General features: G+C 39.1%; 2 protein-coding genes across 7 annotated transcripts; one reads left to right on the plus strand and one right to left on the minus strand.

Moving 5' to 3' along the window:
* Window positions 1-77: 77 nt before the first annotated feature.
* prtfdc1a (phosphoribosyl transferase domain containing 1a) lies at window positions 78-17,332 on the plus strand. 6 transcript variants are annotated; one of them, XR_005637980.1, is made up of 11 exons: window positions 78-206; window positions 469-570; window positions 1,145-1,251; window positions 1,362-1,542; window positions 6,755-6,820; window positions 9,100-9,117; window positions 9,639-9,721; window positions 10,100-10,146; window positions 11,438-11,514; window positions 12,628-12,731; window positions 12,989-17,332. XR_005637980.1 is itself a non-coding variant. In XM_039790168.1 (11 exons), the coding sequence occupies exons 2-10, from the start codon at window positions 538-540 to the stop codon at window positions 12,673-12,675; spliced, it is 660 nt and encodes a 219-aa protein (XP_039646102.1). In that variant the 5' UTR covers window positions 78-206; window positions 469-537; the 3' UTR covers window positions 12,676-12,678; window positions 12,989-17,332. The 6 variants fall into 6 exon arrangements, 5 of the variants coding, with proteins under 5 accessions (XP_039646102.1, XP_039646101.1, XP_039646105.1 ...); XM_039790168.1 differs by having other exon boundaries at window positions 12,628-12,678; XM_039790167.1 differs by lacking the exon at window positions 12,989-17,332 and having other exon boundaries at window positions 12,628-12,932.
* On the minus strand, window positions 1,612-4,570 carry LOC120552274. The gene is made up of 2 exons (XM_039790164.1): window positions 4,161-4,570; window positions 1,612-2,727 (listed from the first exon to the last, which is right to left on the minus strand). Exons 1-2 carry the CDS (start codon window positions 4,393-4,395, stop codon window positions 2,123-2,125), a joined length of 840 nt encoding a protein of 279 aa, XP_039646098.1. The 5' UTR covers window positions 4,396-4,570; the 3' UTR covers window positions 1,612-2,122.
* Window positions 17,333-17,747: the final 415 nt, after the last annotated feature.

A 17,747-nucleotide genomic window follows, 5' to 3' on the forward strand; every position in this document is an offset into this window, starting at 1 on the left:
GATGCGGCCACATGCCAGCATAGCATCACATGAAGCTGATTATCCCTGTAATTCTCCACGACTAAAACAACGCTCTCCTTTTACGCTAAATGACTCAAGCGTGATCCCACAGCCCACGTGACTGACCAGGACCGTCCCTAGATATCTTTTGACTTCTTTCCTCTTTTTGTTTTGTGAACGTTCGCTGACAAGAAGGCAACAAAACTGTAAGTAAGTCTTTGGCAATAACGGATTTAAAAAAAATTTGCTCAGCAGTTACAGACAGATGAAGCGTGAAGCTTTACATGAATAACTTGTGATTCTAAGTTACAGGAGATGCTACTCCCAAATGAACATCCAGCCTAGGGCTAATGAAGTTTCTCTATGTCCTACCTTTTTTCTGTACCATAACATTTCAGAGAAAGATGGAAAGACTTTCATTTTTTGGTCCAGTGTTTATACAGTAAATATTTCTGTGGATGTCCACAGAAGGTCCCTGCTACCTGTATCCTGTCCTGAATCTTTACTCCAGTGAACGCTGTTTTCACACTACCATAAATGGACAACGCAGGAATGAAAAAGGGAATTGTGGTATGTTAAACCCAAAGATCTTTCAGTCAAATTAACTAATGCAGAGTTTTAAAAAATTAGGTCACATTTTAATCAACAGAATCATTTATTTTGTGTGCAATTATTCTCTTAGCTATTAAAGTTGTTGTAAGAAGATAACACGTTTGCTGTTCTCTGAATGAATTTCATGATGTAACTTTTTGATTAATTCAACAGTAAGCAGATTTTAAAGAACCTTCAAGGTTGTTGTTTTTTTATTCTAAACCCAGAACAATATAATGAAGCTCAAGACCGTAATGGTAGTCATAATAGTTCCCTGTTAGAGCTTACAGATGCTAAGGGCTAACGATCATTGTGCATATCCCATTTACTTCATATTCAATCTCTTTTTCCCTGGCAATTTAACTATAAACATCCTATTTTGTAGCATTTTTGGGGCAAAATGTTTCATTAGCTGCTGCTGTGGCCACTTCCGAAATCAATAATACTGTTTTATCATAGATTTCCCTGTTCCTTCTCAAATATTGCACGACTAAGTACTTTAAACACCTGCAGTTCTGTACTTCCACACCTAACGGTAAGCGGTCTGTCCCAGATAAAAGATGACTGGCCTGGATACAGCCTGGACCTGTTCACCTACCCTGAACACTACCACGATGACATAGAGAGTGTTTACATTCCACATGGGGTAATCATGAACAGGTAAAAAAAAATTATAATAATCCACATATACACACACTTGCAAAGAAGTGATTCTTTTTTAAATTATTACCTGGTCATTTGCATTTGTCTTAATGCGATTTCTCCTGCAGGGTGGAGCGTCTGGCCCGCTATGTCATGGATGATTTTGAGGATAACATAATGGTGCTGTGCGTCTTGAAGGGAGGCTACAAGTTCTGTGCGGATCTGGTGGAGTTCCTCAAGGTTCTCGGCCGCAACTCCAACAAGTACCTGGAGACCCGGGTGGAGTTCATCCGTCTGAAGAGCTACCAAGTAGGTGAACTGCATAGCATAATAAAACACTACTACACACCATAAAGTTAAGCAGGCTCTGTACTATGCTTATTTTATGAGTGGGTTTATTATCTGTGAGGTTATCGCAGAGCAGATATCAAGCACCTGACCTACAATAAACTGGAACTGATTACAGGAACATTTATTTGAGTGGCACTCGGTGTCCCAAGTATTTGAGACGCTAATCATTACCTGAAACGTCCACTGTTTAAGTCCTTTCTTGCAAGTTATTCCCCATCTTTTTCTCCCCCCTATCAATTCTGACATAGGCATAAAAAAAAAAATTTAACTGTTTTCTTTCTATGTTACAAATAAATAGTGCTGTAATGAAAATGTATTAATTGTCATTTATTGAGTGGAAAGCCAAATATTTACTGTTCCCAGCTTCTCAGGTGTAGTGATTTCCTAATTTTCTTTAGGGATTGAATATCTTTGGGTTTTGGACTGTTAGGTGGACAAAACACATCTAAATTAGGCTCTAGAAATTTGTAATGAGCATTTAAAATTTGTTTGGGACATTTTATAGACAAGATTCTCAACAGATTAATCAAAATAATATTTAGTTACCACACCTACATTCATGCACCAAAGACACTTCCCCATTTTTAGCATCCCATATGTAACGTGGAGTCTTGTCAGTGGCACCTGAACCCACAATGTGCTGCACCAGCAGCTCAATATTGGAGTTCATACGGTCCATCATAGATGACCACCGGTCCATTTTCTGCATGAACTCTTCGTGGTTTGCTTCTAATCGTCGAAGAAGCCGCCTCTGAATGTCCAGATCATCCTCTGCAATGGAATCCGTGGACAGTTTTCTTTTGAGTTTCTTTCTCCTGAAGCCACTAGGGGTAGCATCGAGTCTCTGGTGTTGACTTCCCACAATCTCTGCAGACATGGCATCCTCTGCAACTCCATCCCCACCCAGCATGGACGACAACCCAGCATCAGGCGAGCTGCCGATCGATTTCACGGTCTCTACCGCCATATCGTCATCTGTCTTGATATCCTGGGATATTGCATGAGTAGCAAGAGTTCCTCCCCAAATGGACCGACAGAGCTCAAAAAAGAGCAGGATTACCCGCCCATGGCCATTTCTTCTACCTGAATTAATTGCTTGCCTGTATCGGATCCGTATGGCCTTAATTTTGGTAGCCAATTGAACTGTGAACACAAAACATAACCAAACAAAACAGTTTAATATGTGGTGTTGTATGTGTGCTTTTGGAGACAAGTTCTTAAAGAAAGCCAACTCAAACGGTTGTTCTTCATATTTATCCAGTTTTACATGTTTTAACATTAGGGTTGGGTACCGAAACGCGGTGCCAATAGTGCACCGGTTCCGACGTCAACAGTAGTAATGAGACCGAATAAGAATGAAAATTCCGGTTCCTCATTTCAGTGCCCGACTGTTTTTTTTCCAGAAGCATCGCTGCACAGGACGCTAAGTTACCGTTAGCTAGTAGCTGGATTAAACACAATGGTTAAAAAGCTGACAGTTTACGTTAAGCGGTGTAAAGTGTGACTGTATTTCCCTGTAGAGGATTCCAACACTGGGACGTAACAGTCTGACTGCAGCTGCTGTTGTCGGAAAAACAACACACAGACGGTGCGTTCACTTGAAACTCGCCAGCCTTGTGGTACATTCAAAGTTATTGTAAAATACCCTTTTCCCATCTGGTCTTGTTTTTGTCGTTTACCAGCAATTTACTGGTGAAAAAAGTAATTGTAAGTTATTGTTATTACATTATTAATTAATCATTTAAGTTTGACCATATGGCCTTAGCAATAAACAAGCCGTTCTTTAATGTCGCCAACCATCGTTTTGTGCTCCTTTTTTTATATTATATACATTATAAATATATTATATATATTTATAGGTTAGGTAGGTATAGGTTCAAGGACCGGCACCGTTTTAAAAGTATTGTTTTAGCACCGTATCGGAAAAAGGCCAAACGATACCCAAGCCTATTTAACATAGAGGTTTGTTGCTCCTGGGAATTTGACACAGTATGGCAAAATAATGAGAAACTTTCTCAAAATATTGACTTTGCATTGAAAATTATTTTATTTTTCAAAATAATGAGAAACGTTCTCAAAATAATGACTTCCTATCTCAAAATAATGATTATGTATTTCAAAATAATGAGAAACGTCTCAAAATAATGACTTTGTATCTCAAAAAAATGATAACTTTTCTCAGAATTTTTAAGATACAAAGTCATTATTTTGAGATAATAATTCATCATATTTGAAATACAAGTAATTATTTGAAGATACTAAGTCATTATTTTTGAAATACTAAGTCATTATTTTAAGATACTAAGTCATTATTTAAGATAGAAAGTCATCATTTTGAGGATGTTTTTTTCCCCCATCACATTGGCGGAAATGGGCTTCCATAATTTTCATCGAAATAAGCTCAAAATGAAAATGTACTTGTAACGTTACTCAATGATCTGGCACCCTTCCCCGCCATCACAAAAGGTGTACAACTTTCCTACATAGGAAGGTTAAAAAACACAATGCGGTTTAATTGAGCTAATATAGCCAGCATTGCAACAAAAAAAAGCCAAAACATTATAGCTAAGCCATACCTTTTGTGATTTCATTCTTGCTGTGTGGGTACTCCTTTCCCATTGCCTTGGCTTCCTCCGGAGATGGATAATTCTCCTGATACCGCTCAAAAATGTCGCCATATTTCGTTTGCAATGACTCCCAATCTACGTTTACTGCCGCCCTGTCCTCCTTATACTCCTGTGTTACTTTCAGTAACAGTTCCACCTCGTCGTCGGTCCAAACAAGGAAATCTCTCGACCTACTTTTGGCCATAGCTGTTATTCCTCCGTAGTAATTAGTTTTTTTTTAACAAACTGTCAAGTTCTGTTTACACCGGTATCTCGTTTTAAAACGAAAACGGAGCAGGAACAGACGGTTTAGCCAGACGGTGCAATTCATTTCCTGTATCTGTGTCACGTGGGTTTCGTCACTGCCTGCCTCTTGAGGAGACGAGCTGCAGGTCCTCACATACCAATGGGAGAAGTGAACATGAACACAGGTTATAACCGATTCCTTCGCCCCATAGTCACAAAAGTAAATATGTAACCCGTTTTTTACAAGCCACATATCTTCCAAATATGCTGACACTAAACTCCCATTTCCCAGACGGACAAATCATGAGAAAATTACCTTTTTTCCAAGACCTGATTCTCTCTCAGCAACAGACTCTCGCGAGATCTGGCAACATATTTAAACCATAGACTAAAAATAGCCTATTGATTGTATTATTGTTCTTATTACAGTCTGTGGGTTAAACTAACATTAACTTACGTACCGAATACCACAGATAACTGAAGTTTGTAATGCTAAACATGGCATTAGGCTGTGTAAATATCTAATGTTAGCAAAATAAATACATTATGCAAATATCATTTTTAATCCGTTCGCACGACGTTCCCTACACTTACAAAAAACAAGGAGTGGGAGATGGGAAGTATACCATTTCATACCCTGGTTTCAAATTAACCTGAGGAAGGTCTGTGTGACCGAAACGTTGTGAAATAAAGTATTTGCATGCGTAATGAATGGACAATGTGCGGGACTTCTTCAACAAATACCCTGGTTCATACCTTTGGCGTAGCTTGAAAAAATCTTAGAGACAATCTTTGGTGTAGTGCATATTGCATAGGTTGCATCTGACTTTCGGCTCAGCCACCAGATGTCACTGTTGTTCATGTTTAGTGAGGGAAGAGCACATTGAGGCAGAACACCTCAAGGAGGATTGATTGTGAAGCCACGGTAGAGCTCATGAAAATACCACACTGCTAATTGGTGCTGTTGCAGCTGCCAAGATAAACAGCTTATGACACTGTCTAACACCTGGAATGTATAAACCGGGGAATTAACAGTGGGAATGATATAGTAATGTTTACAGTGATGTCGCTTTGCACTTGTCACCACAGTCACTTATTATTCTTTAGTGCGTTTTGGCACAGAGCAAATCCAAACATTCCCTTTCTCCCTTTACAGCACAGGAGAGGATTCTTTTTTTTTCTTCTAAGAATTGGCTTTCACAGAGGTTTAAATAGCTACAAGGACAGCCTGAATTAAATTATAGAATTATACATTTTTTTGCATTGTCACCACAATGAGGTCATATTATAATGTTACAATTTTTCTTAAAGGCAAAAGAAATAAGATTTTCTACTGCCCAATAGGACAAAATATAGCATGGGAGTTGACAGAGCTACATGACAATTATTCAAGTAATAATGCAGTCAACTGATTTCAATGCAACTTTATTTATCCCTGTAAGGACAATTGTATGCAGCAGCTTGACACCCAGATACCTACACCATAGATAGAAGAACAAAAAAAAGTGTTAATCACAAAACAATTAAAGGCTATAGGCTTAAAACCTAACTAATAAATAAATGAAAATATATATTTTTAAAGCAGTCTTAAAAAGATACACTGTCTAAAAAGAAATACATAGTAACAAGGCTGTACAAAGGCATAAAAACAATCATAAAGAATTACATTTTCATGTCAACTAACAACAACGCCAGCAAGCAGGAGTTGCCATATGACTACGCTAGAGGACAGTGTCTGAGTGATGATGGCGCTGTTAGATAATCTTACAGGTCATGATGGGAATGATGTGATTTGCCCCCAGGGCCAGGATTTTGACCATGTCACTATACTCCTCTTATCCAAGTGATGCATCTGTAGCCGACAAATCTAACTCCAAAGCCGTCGTCCTTCAAAGCTTTGCTTCGCCTGTGCTTCCCACATGGGACCGAGAGAGCCTGGCGTTGTTTACGTTCAGGTCAGGATACTATGTTGAACTCACAGTCATTGTACAATAAATCTCCCTGTGTGCCTCTGTCTTGCATTCATGCTGCAGACAGTTCTTTCTTGAGTACTGTCCAGTAGAGCCAACAGAAACGCTAGAGTTGCATGTCCTTGAGAAAACGTGCTATTTCTCAATGTGACACACCATTTATCGTCATTCCTGGCTGAAAAAAAATGCATCTTGATATCATGAAAACAAACTGTTGAGAAGCTGAAGTGCAAGAAATTGGACCGATAAAGAAATCGGTGTGATAAAAACAAAAAAAGCACTGAATTGACCACATACTACATACTTTATTTAGATTAAATCCTTTCATTTTTGTCTTCTCCTCCCCAGAATGACCAATCAACAGAGGAGCTGCACATCATAGGAAGCCGAGATCTGTCTTTCCTGCGTGGAAAGGTGTGTGCAAATACGTGTCCCCACTTTATCTTTGGATATAATATAATATTCTTTGTCAGTGTTTTCATTTCTTTGAAGAAAAACTATCTTGGCCTCAAGAGGGAGCTGTCAGTTAAATTGTCAGGTACACGTGAAGGAAAAGGAAACTCACTTCATCTTCATGGACCTGAGTTTCCCTCTGAGAATACTTTGAATTTGTAGCAAAAATAACAAAATAAAAACACATTTTTCGTTCTTAATTAATATGTGACAGTGTTTCAAAATGTGTTTTTATTGCCCCAAACCTGCCTTTGACCAGAACGCACCCCTGTACTTGAACTTTTAAAGCTTTCTCCTCACAGCCGTCCTCTTTGTGCACACCTCATGAGTGTCACTTTCTTAAAGTGGTTTGCCCTTGACCACAGCCTGGCCGTGAATCAGACGTTTTAGTAAAATGAAGGTTCCCACAGGGCAGATTTACTGACTGTTCATCCCTGTTGAGCTCTTGCATGGAGGACTGAGGAATCTGTAGGAATGATCCCTCCTCACTAAATCATTCTCTGAGATAGGCACAGGAGATAAAGTTCACCTATTCGGCGCATAAATGACCACACACGTTTACTTAAAAAAGACTGATGATGAAATTCCCTTAACTGAGATGTCAGCATGCGTTGTAGCTAAGATGCATTTTTAGCTGTGGGTAAAAAGGTCAATGGGAGTAAAAATAGAAAGGCTGACCACCACCTTGCACAGAAAACATGAATCACTCCAATTTCACTCCACACTGTTGTTACAATCCTTCACCTTGATGGTATCAAATGCAAACCTCCCGCAAAGCCTTACACGGAAACGCTGTTGAGTCTCAGTTCCCGGTACTGTCGGTACTGTAGATTGTGAGTGTGGTTCTACTGCCACTGCTCCCTTTAAATCTATTAATCTGTAGCGTAAAGACAACATAGAACAAGTAAATGTTATGTTGGAGGGTGAGGTGGCATCAGCAGGCTCTCTGGTTTCAGTGAGTTGAATCCCGGCCAGCAGCATTCACCAGCACTGTTGAAAGTTTCTCGTGCAATTGTTACTGTTGGTGAATTTGCAGCACACAGATGTCTTTATCCTAAAGCGTCATAATGGTAATCGGAGTAGTATCAATTTAGCACAGCTTTAAATGTGAAGTAGCGTGTGAACTCCTAAGGAAGGACGTTTTGGAGCATGGATGAAATACCTGTTTCTGTTCAGAAGAAGAGGTGATTTGTTGCTGCTTGAGGCTTTATATTTACAAAGAAATGGAAACCGAACCATTTGATCTCATTTTCCAATTTTTCAATTTGCCCTGACATTTATTTATTTAATTATAAACCATTTTGGCCATGCTAGCATCGTTGCTTAATGGCAGTCTGTCAGTCTGTCGGTCTGTTGGTCGCTCCACCAGTTTAGTGAACTGAACACTGAAATATCTCAAAAACTATTGAATGGATTGCCATAACATTTTCTGCAGAGATTCATGGTGCCCAGAGGATGAACCCTAATGATTTTGATGAATTCCCCTGACTTTTCATCTAGCGCCACCATGAGGTTAACATTTGTGGTTTTGAGTGAAATGCCACAACGAGGCAAAACAAAGTTTTTGCGAGAGTCAGAACTCAGAACTCAGGACTGATTGTTTCAGCACACAAGACTCGTGATCCAGGGATCCCAGGAGAATGATAAATTCCCAAACAATGATGCTATACACAGTCAACTAACTACCAATGCACAGTTATTGTCCAACTGGCTGTATAGTATCTTTACAGTCTGCAGCATGCAGCAAGACAGGTTAGTAACGTTTGAGTTTTTTTTTTTTTACACGTCCTGGTCGGCTTTCTCTGAGTGTTGTGTAACAGTGTTCAGGTGTAGACCGAGAGAACATTGGCCAGGCGCCTGCATTCTCTCCGATCACTCTCCCCAAACCATAGATACTCTCCACTAGTCTCACAAAGAGCCCCATACACCCGGCCAAGGGAACAAGGAGTCATTTGAAACCCTGCAGCAGGGAAAGTGTGCAACACCCGGACACTTAGAAGTGACTTTTGCTCACTGTAGACACAGATGTTCATTACTGGGCAGGAGAGAATGAGTTGTTCTGTGTTTTTGTTAAGGCCCTAAAGATGCTGCCAACATTGTTGCTATAGATACCATCTGTTGGAAATGTAAATTTCACAGAAACAATCTAGCCTTTATTCTCACTTCGCTTGAACCGTGTTAAAATTCAAAGGTGATGTTTTGCTAAAGTCTTTCTCTTTTTTTTTTTACATGTTACCAAGAGTGTGCTCATTGTTGAGGTGAGTGTTTTTCTCCAATCCACTCTGACTTGCACGGTAGTTTCTTTTTTTTTCTTTTTAAACTAAATTAATTCTATCAAGCACATCCTTCAAATTTTCACCTTGTTTGATGCCTTTGCCGTGTTTTGTTTGCACTTCTTTCGGTGTCTTGTTGATTGAGAAGCCATTGTGCTTGTGAGAGCCTCTTTTGTTTTTGGTCTACAAAAAGACAAAAAGAAAACCTTTGAGTTCATATTTTAGTTGTGAAAGTTTCTGGACTCAAGGCAGAAACACATAAGCACAATATCACAAAGATTGTTCACTCCAAGAAAGGAATGGTAGGCATCTTAAAATGATGGAATAATTCCCTCCCTGCACATGGAAAAGCAGGTAAAAACATAAAGTTAGAACAGGTTTTTTTAATCCTACAATCTGCATATTTGTCTGTCATTTTTCTCCCCTTTCAAAGCATTCTGCACTCAAAGGTCCCAAGTCCCTCCCTCTTCATCTCTCTCTTTTCCTTTGCTCTTCCCTTCCCTAAGGCCATAGTTGACACAGGAAAGACCATGAAGGCCCTTCTGAAGCATGTGGAGACCTTTGAACCCAAGATGGTCAAGGTCTCAGGGTGAGCCAGTTTGTCATCTCTTGTTTTCCCCACCAGTGGGAAATGCCAAGCGTGTGACGAACACAAAGAAGAAGATATCGCTTGTCCACAGTCGCTACCTCGGGTCCGTGGGCTGTTCCTATGCACAGAAACAAGATAAACATCTTTCCTGGCGCATGGTTTATGTCGAAAGTTTATCTCCTCTTTTATGTGTAAAGCTTTTTTAATTAGCATGCTGCATGAATGTAAGTTTTATCTTTGGTATTTGTTATGGTGAAATGTTTCTAATTAAAAGAATACTTTTTATACTAGAGATAAGTCCTAGGTCATGGTTAGTTACTGCAGTACTGCACTCACTGAAGCATTTTGGAAATGAAGTTAGTCTTTCATGTGTTTCAGTCTGTTGGTGAAGAGGGTCCCTAACATGGCTGACAGTCTGACAGACTGTAAGTACCCAGTCCTCTCACATTATAACAATTGTATGGGCTTAATAATCTTTTATTGTGCAGCGTCTAACGTTTGCTAGTCAGCTGCAGTGAATCAGGTGCATGTTTTTCCAGTGTTTCTCAACGCGGTTGCTTAGCGCAGTGGTTCCAAAGTTTTTCAAGTCAAGGACCTCTAAACTGACACAAATTAGATTACGTACCCCCTATTTGATTTAATTTGTTCCAGGGGACCACATCTGATAGGATTTTTGCTTTAAGATGTGTTATTACAGAAAGTGTATGAAACCCAATGACGAATAGTCAGACATTCTGTCAGTGGCTTACTTATGGATGAAATTGTAGTCAAGTGACTTTGAGTCCTTGAAAAACGCTATACAAATTCAATTTATCAAAAGAAATGATTCCCCTTTTGCTGGGGACCCCCTGGTACACCTCCCCCCCATCCCCCCAAGGACCCCACTTTGGGGTACCACTGGCTTAGCAAGTGTGGTTCTGCACTTTGTAGTTTAAATAATAGCAGTACTGTGTTCATTATCAATGAATGTTTTCCAACATGATAAGCCTCCATAAGTAAATACTGTGATGCATAACTGAAACAATGACAATGTGGATATAAACAGCAGAAATTAGGTTCATCTTGTGTTGAGGACGGTTTAGTTTAGTTTAGTTTTAGTTCATTTCGATCACATAGATACACATCACATAAATAACATTAATGGTAAAAAATAAATAAATAAATAAAAAAGTGTCACCTTAATTCATACAGTGTCATCTTAACTTGTTTCTAATACTGACCGAAAAGGTGTAGGCTGAAGCATTTGCTTATTACACCTACCCTTTTTACATTCTATTTAATCGTTATTTTGTTCTTAGGTACCTCAGAATCTTCTCAATCTTATTACATTAATTGTTATTCATTTTCTGTATGTTATATACAAGATATGAAACTAAACAAAATAAACAAAACAAACAAAATACATTCCCATTCATATACACGTTGCCATACATGCCTCGGTCAAGAAGAAGCCGCTTGGTGATTTGGACACCCAGGTCCTTCCTCTCTGTAGAAATGTCTCTATTGAAGTCCATTGATAAAATATCAATTTCTGGGATGTCCTAGTAGCTTAAGAGTTAAGGGACGTCCAGTAGGATATAACCCCGATGTCCCTGATTCTGACCTTTGTTGCATGTCATATGAAATTTTTCTTATGTCATTCTAATCCCAAAACATTTCAGAATGTACACACCTCATGCTACTTTTTAACATTCATGTCTGTGTTTGCTCTGATAGATGTTGGATTTGAAATCCCCAACCACTTTGTTGTTGGTTATGCCTTGGACTACAATGAATACTTCCGTGACCTGAACGTAAGTCTACTGCTGCTGCACACAGAACGTGACCTTTTAAAGAGCAACGACAAGAGCAAGAGAGACAGGTGGAAGTGTGTGTGTGTGTGTGTGTGTGTGTGTGTGTGTGTGTGTGTGTGTGTGGGGAGACCTAAACTCACACAACAGGTATTCTCCCTGTCTGAGCAAACTTTATAGGCAAAGCAGCCCAAATCACTTATACCTGTGTGCATGATTTCTGCGTAGTGCAGTCATCCAGTTTAATTTGTCCAGTACTTACTATAAACTTACATACCAATACATAGTGACCATCTAATGTATTGTGAATCCAGCATAAGTAAAACATTTTTCCATGTCATTTTTGCATTTTTCCACCATGCAAAGAAATCCAACACTTTTTGCAACTGAAAAGCATTGGTGCTTTCTCTGCTGACTATCTCCCTGGTTCTTAAAACCAATCTTACTCCTCTACAAGCTTCGGGTCAGGAGGGCTATTTATCCTCCGTTTTCTTTATTGCGCCCCTGACATTTTATTTCAAGCCAGATTCTGCAATCTGTCTGAAATTAGTAAGTGCAAACTTATGTGAACTTTGCCATTTTTATATTTGTAAGGACGTGGCCTCAAATTTACCTCTGACTCATGTCAAACACTAAGCCAAGACCGACTCCCATAGTTTTGTGTGCGTGTGTGTATTCACATGGGTGTTGGTGCTGCGTGTACTGTATGTTACTGTGCAATTGTGTGTCTCTTGTGCATATTTGAGGGAGTTGGTATTCATTACAAAAGTTTGAAAATGGGTGACCTGTGGAATGTGGAGGTTAGGCTCTCATTATCAGGCAGAGTTAAAGCTTCCCTTCTTATCTGTCCTTATCCTACAGAAGAAATATGAATTGAACCCCTGGGACGCCCAAAGTTAGATTAATGAATGTGTCATACCTTTGCAGATTACCTTCTTTGCTTTCAAATTATTGCAAGCTTCATCTTTCCGTGCTCTGCATGGCATATTGAGGCTCTTGGAAAATACTGGAATTCCCCATAGGGCAGGGTGATCTAAAACAAATATTTTGCCATCATCAGATGCAAGGTTTCGGACGAAGATTGAAACATACCGCTAATTTGTCTTTCTCTTTCAGCATATCTGTGTCATCAGCAAGACTGGGAAGATGAAATACAAGGTTTAAGAAGTAATGCACTGTTTTACATTAGCAGCGGTTTGTCTACCTTCTTCAGCAATAAGGTTATTTTTGTTTCCTATTCCCGTAATAGTCAGTTGTTGTACTACTTTTTTTAAATGTGCCATGTGTTTCAGAAGTAAAAAGTATTTATATTTATATGTACCTTTAAATTTGTAAGTTCTTTAAATTGAAACGCAAGGCAGTCATAACCTTCCAGAAGGTTGTAGAATGTCTTTAAATAAAAAAATTTAAATGTGATGTAATTATTGCCTCATCCTCTTCCTTTTTGTATTTTGTTGTGATGCACATGGGAACAAAGAAAGAAATGCTGGCCACCAGAAGAGGACTGTTGGTGACAGATGGAGAGAGCTTATGGACGTTGGCATCCCCGTGCCCGGATGACGCCCACTCTGACTCATGGAAAACAGTGAGCGCAGCAGGCAGGCCGAACAGCGGCTCCTCACCACATTGTATCTATTTGTTACCAGTTTTAATCAGGCCTTACTGGAAATCAGAACTAAGTACATGGGAGTTTGGCAATGCTGACATAACAATTTCTACATTGAAATGCAATCTCACAGACAGGTAAACTATACATATTATGTTGAAAATTACACTGACTGAGCCATCACAAGTCGCTTCTGCTCCAGCAAGTACAAACTGAAGAAAAACAAAACGTTTTGAAGGACAAATTTATTTTGGCCTTTTAAAACCCATCTGTTCTTTCAAAAAAAAAATCCTAAATTACAATACCTAATAATAAATTCTCTTTATTTCACTGAATCGTACTCAACTGTTGTGTTTTTACAAGGTTTGTAATGCTGCAGTTAAACTCCGATCCCTTGATCTCTGGGGGAGAATGCTCACTGTAAAGGCTAGACATCATAATAACTGCAGTCTCAGTGCTCTGAACTACAAACACATACACACACACACACACACAGAGGTATTTTGTATGTTCTGTTGCCATCGTTGGGGTGATTAAGAGAGTCAATTGTGCATTTCGACAGACAGACCAACACGCTTCACCTCACACAGCGTGCACTCGGGGAGTGTTAGCATGTGGCTATGCGCTCTTGAATCTTAATCACCTGAAACTCCAAACTGCCAACACATCACGTAACAGGAACGCATGCACACACACGGGTTATTCAGTGTAAAGATGTTGGAGGGTTTATTGGTTACAATGGGATACAACATTCCAACTTAAGATGGTGCAATAATTAACGTCTCTTAACCCAAGACCCTTCAATGCTCCACACAGACCACAAAGGTCTGAAGTGACTAATGGCTAAATAAAACACAGTATGTCATAAGTCATATCATAACTGTTGTGTTACTCAAATATCAAATGTGTTTTCCTCACTTTTTACAGACACGTTTCTAAGCCAAAGGTAATGGTCCAGCTCCAGCTACAAGGCCTCTCCAAGTTAAATGACCTGATAAATGAGTTGCTATTTGGATAATATGAGTTCTGGGAGGTTTGGAGCGCTCAGATTTCATGTTGTGCTTTCAAAATGTTCTCAGGTTTTACGCTCGTAGTCCTAAACAACACCTTCCCTAATAGGCCTACATTTAGAGGAACGCTAAATTCAGTGAGGTTTTATCACTTGTCTTTGACCCCTAAGGTGCAGAGGAGTGAGATAAGCAAGAGGGAAGAAACTCAACAAATCATACAGCTTTTTTTTGGTTGGGTGCTATCTGTGCAGCCTCAGCCACAAAGACCCCCATTGTACCTCCGACTGCAACCCCATGTCCTTATCATTAAATATCAGCACTTGGCGGCAGTGGTTAACTTATCCCGGCACTGATGCCCCCCCGCACTGCCCTGGAAACCCAGAGGCCATTGTCTTTCACCTTGATGCAGTGTTTGGTGAAAGCGAGATGGGACAAAAAGCCTTGCAGGTTTCACATGCTGTGGCTTTGTAGTGCTCTGTCAGGGGAACTGAGGATAGGGCCAACCGCGGAAAGTAGGCTGCAGGTAAACTGTGCTCAGCACAAAAGGAACAAAACGGGAATTGTACATTTGAATGGCCACACATTCATGCATTGACATATGAAGCCTGTGGTTAGAGACAGAGCATTGGGATTTAATTTCACATCACCAGTCTAACAGATAGACCATGTTTAGGCCTACTCCCAAAACCTCATCTTATTGTTCTGCCTCTAAAAGAATAGTTTGACCTTTAAGGAAATACGTTAATTTGCCTTTTTGCCAAGAGTTAGCTGAGAAGATCGATTCCATTCTTATATCTGTTAAATATAAAGCTACCGCTAGGTGTTGGCTTAAAGACAGGAGGCAGGGAGAAACATCTAGCCTGGCACAATTACTTTGGGGACTCTACACTTTGATTTTTGTACAGATTAAACAAACAACATCATTTAGTGAGCTAGAAGTGCTCTGAGGCAGTCTTTGTTATATTTGGACATAGCCAGGTTAGCTATTTCTTGTTTCACAAGTCTTTATGCTAGGCTTTGCTCAACATCTTCTGGCTGTAGCTTTATATTTAAAATAATTATAAATAACATTTTGGCAAATTCACTTTCTGGCTGAGAGTTGTTGTTAGATGAGATGATAAATCTAATGTAGGCCTGGCTGAAGCCAGCAGCTTAGCTTAGCTTCACATAAAGAGTGAAACAGGAGGAAGCTAGCTAGTTTGGCCAGGTGTAGCAACTGCCTGGAGCCCTAAACTTTAATTTTAGAAGTACTGGAAGGCAGATTTGTTTTTACTATGGACAGATCCAAGCTAGCTTCCCCCGCCTCTAAGTCTTTATGCTAGGCTAAGCTAACAGTTTCCTGGCTGCTAGCTTCATATACAACATACAAACATGAGGCCAATATCGATATTCTCTAACTCTCAGTAAGAAAGCAACATTTTTATTTCCCATCTTGAACAGCGTCAAAGCTACATTATTTTGAAAAATTTGTGTGCTTCTGTTGCATTTCTAATATAAATGAAGCAGCATTAATTTAAAATGTAGAACATTTATTTGACCAGAATTTAGCTAGCAGACCGCTTAACGATCCCAGTTAGGAACTTAATAAATACAGCTTCACTGACGCATCTTGGTACACAAATAGAAAGAACATCCTCTCCAGTGTTCATTGTGTTCCAATTAGGGAATGGCTGGCCAGAGGGCTTGATAGATTGACTGCTTCTGGGTTTCATCCAGTCATCAAACTCAGTGCCAGATCCACTTATACAACCTGGAGTAGGGAGTGATCCTCTTAAACTCTCAACTCAGCTACAGTTTAAAGAATCCTTTATGAATCAAATATATATTATTTTGCATGAAGAAGTGTTTAAAACCTGTTTCACAAGCATATTCTGCTGCAGAGTCATTTCCACCTGTCCTAATCCTAACACTGCTGGGCTTTGAATTTGGACTTCATGTGATGTCCTAATCCAGCCAAACATTTTGCTGCCACGAGAGCTCATAATCTCTCTTCTGCTGAATTTTTGGAGTCACTCTGGTTCTGCAACTACACATTTGATAAAAGAATTAGCGGTGAAAGTTCATACAAATGCTTTAACAAAATATCATTATTATTAATTATTAGAAAAATCTGGATAGAAAAAAGTGTAATAAAGTTACAGTGCACACAATGCAGAGCAATACAACAAAGACTGTAATTATATAAGGCAACACAAAAGCATCTTAAACGATACAGTAGACATGCATTTATTAATTCGGGCAGACTATAACACCTCAGTGAGCTTTGTTCACCGCTCATTGATCTGAAATCCTCTCTCTTCACTTTGCCATTCATAAAAAAACAACACTGCACTGCATGTGTGTCTTAAGCTATAACAGTGTCCTGCACAGAGGAGAGTGTACTGTTAGTAGTTCAAGTGGGCCAAGTGATTTTTTTTGGTTGATTTTACTGGTGAACCAGTAATCTTTTTAAATAGTTTTGTATTCTTGTGAATGCTTATAAATGTATGTAATCCAGAAAGATTCATATTGTGAGTTGTTTTGTGGGAAAATACCCTCCATATGTTATATTAGCAATTGCGTATAGCTGGGAAAACTTAAGTTGTAATCATGAGTTTAGTTTCTGATGCAGAATCACGCTTTATGTCAAATCAATAAGATCTTCATGCTGCATTAATAATGTGGTATGTGTTTAATAAACAAATTGCATTAAATGAATATGAACCTTATGTCTACCCTCACATTATGCAGAGTCCCACTTACATCAGTTTAAGTTCTCCATTGTCTGGATGAGGGTGCACAGGCTCTTTATACAATAGCTCCTCTCTGAAACCAGGGAAACCTCGCCACAGTGTGGGTCAAAAGAGTCCTATTGTCCTATCTTCTATTGTGCTGCTGGAGTAGCCTGCAAACAGAACACTGTCAGCCTTTGTCTTTGTCCGGATCAGCTGTGCAGCCCATTTTTTTCATGCTCTGTGAAGTCCCATGTGGCTGCCATGCCCTACATGTCGCCATAATAAAGTTAAGGACACTGCTGTTAGAGTTGATAATGGATAGGCAAATATGTTTCACTAGTTGAACGTCAGGAAATTGGAGAGTTCAGCATGTGTGTTGGGCCTCAGGGCTTTTTCTTCTTCCCTCATAAGGATGTCGCTGATTCCATTTGCTCACTTTAAAGGTCTGAAAGGCTTAATGACAGTGTGGGAATAAAGTGTTTATCAGCTCATGGCTATCTGATTATTTCAATGCATTGTGTGAGTGAAAATCTCGTCATAGTTATTGATAAAAGAAGAATTCAGATATTTTAAAGTAAATGTAAAAATATTCAGTTACAAATAAAAGTCCATCATTCAAAATCATAGCTACTTACTCTACGTAAACATACAAAACTATTAAAAGCTAAATATTTTAAGTATCTAAAGATAAGGTACATAATGCGCCTATGCTAGAATGGCCCTTTATGCTATATTATTTAAAAAATATATATAGTATTGGATTATTATTTATTATATTATATTTATTATAAGCAGCATTGCAGGTTATCCAGCTAATTTTAGCTACTTTATAGTGTTGGGCATTTTCATATAAAACAATGCACCATATTTTACAAGATGATGGCATGCTTTATATATATATATATA

This window comes from Perca fluviatilis, chromosome 22, assembly GCF_010015445.1.
Source record: "Perca fluviatilis chromosome 22, GENO_Pfluv_1.0, whole genome shotgun sequence".
Taxonomy (NCBI): Eukaryota; Metazoa; Chordata; class Actinopteri; order Perciformes; family Percidae; genus Perca; species Perca fluviatilis.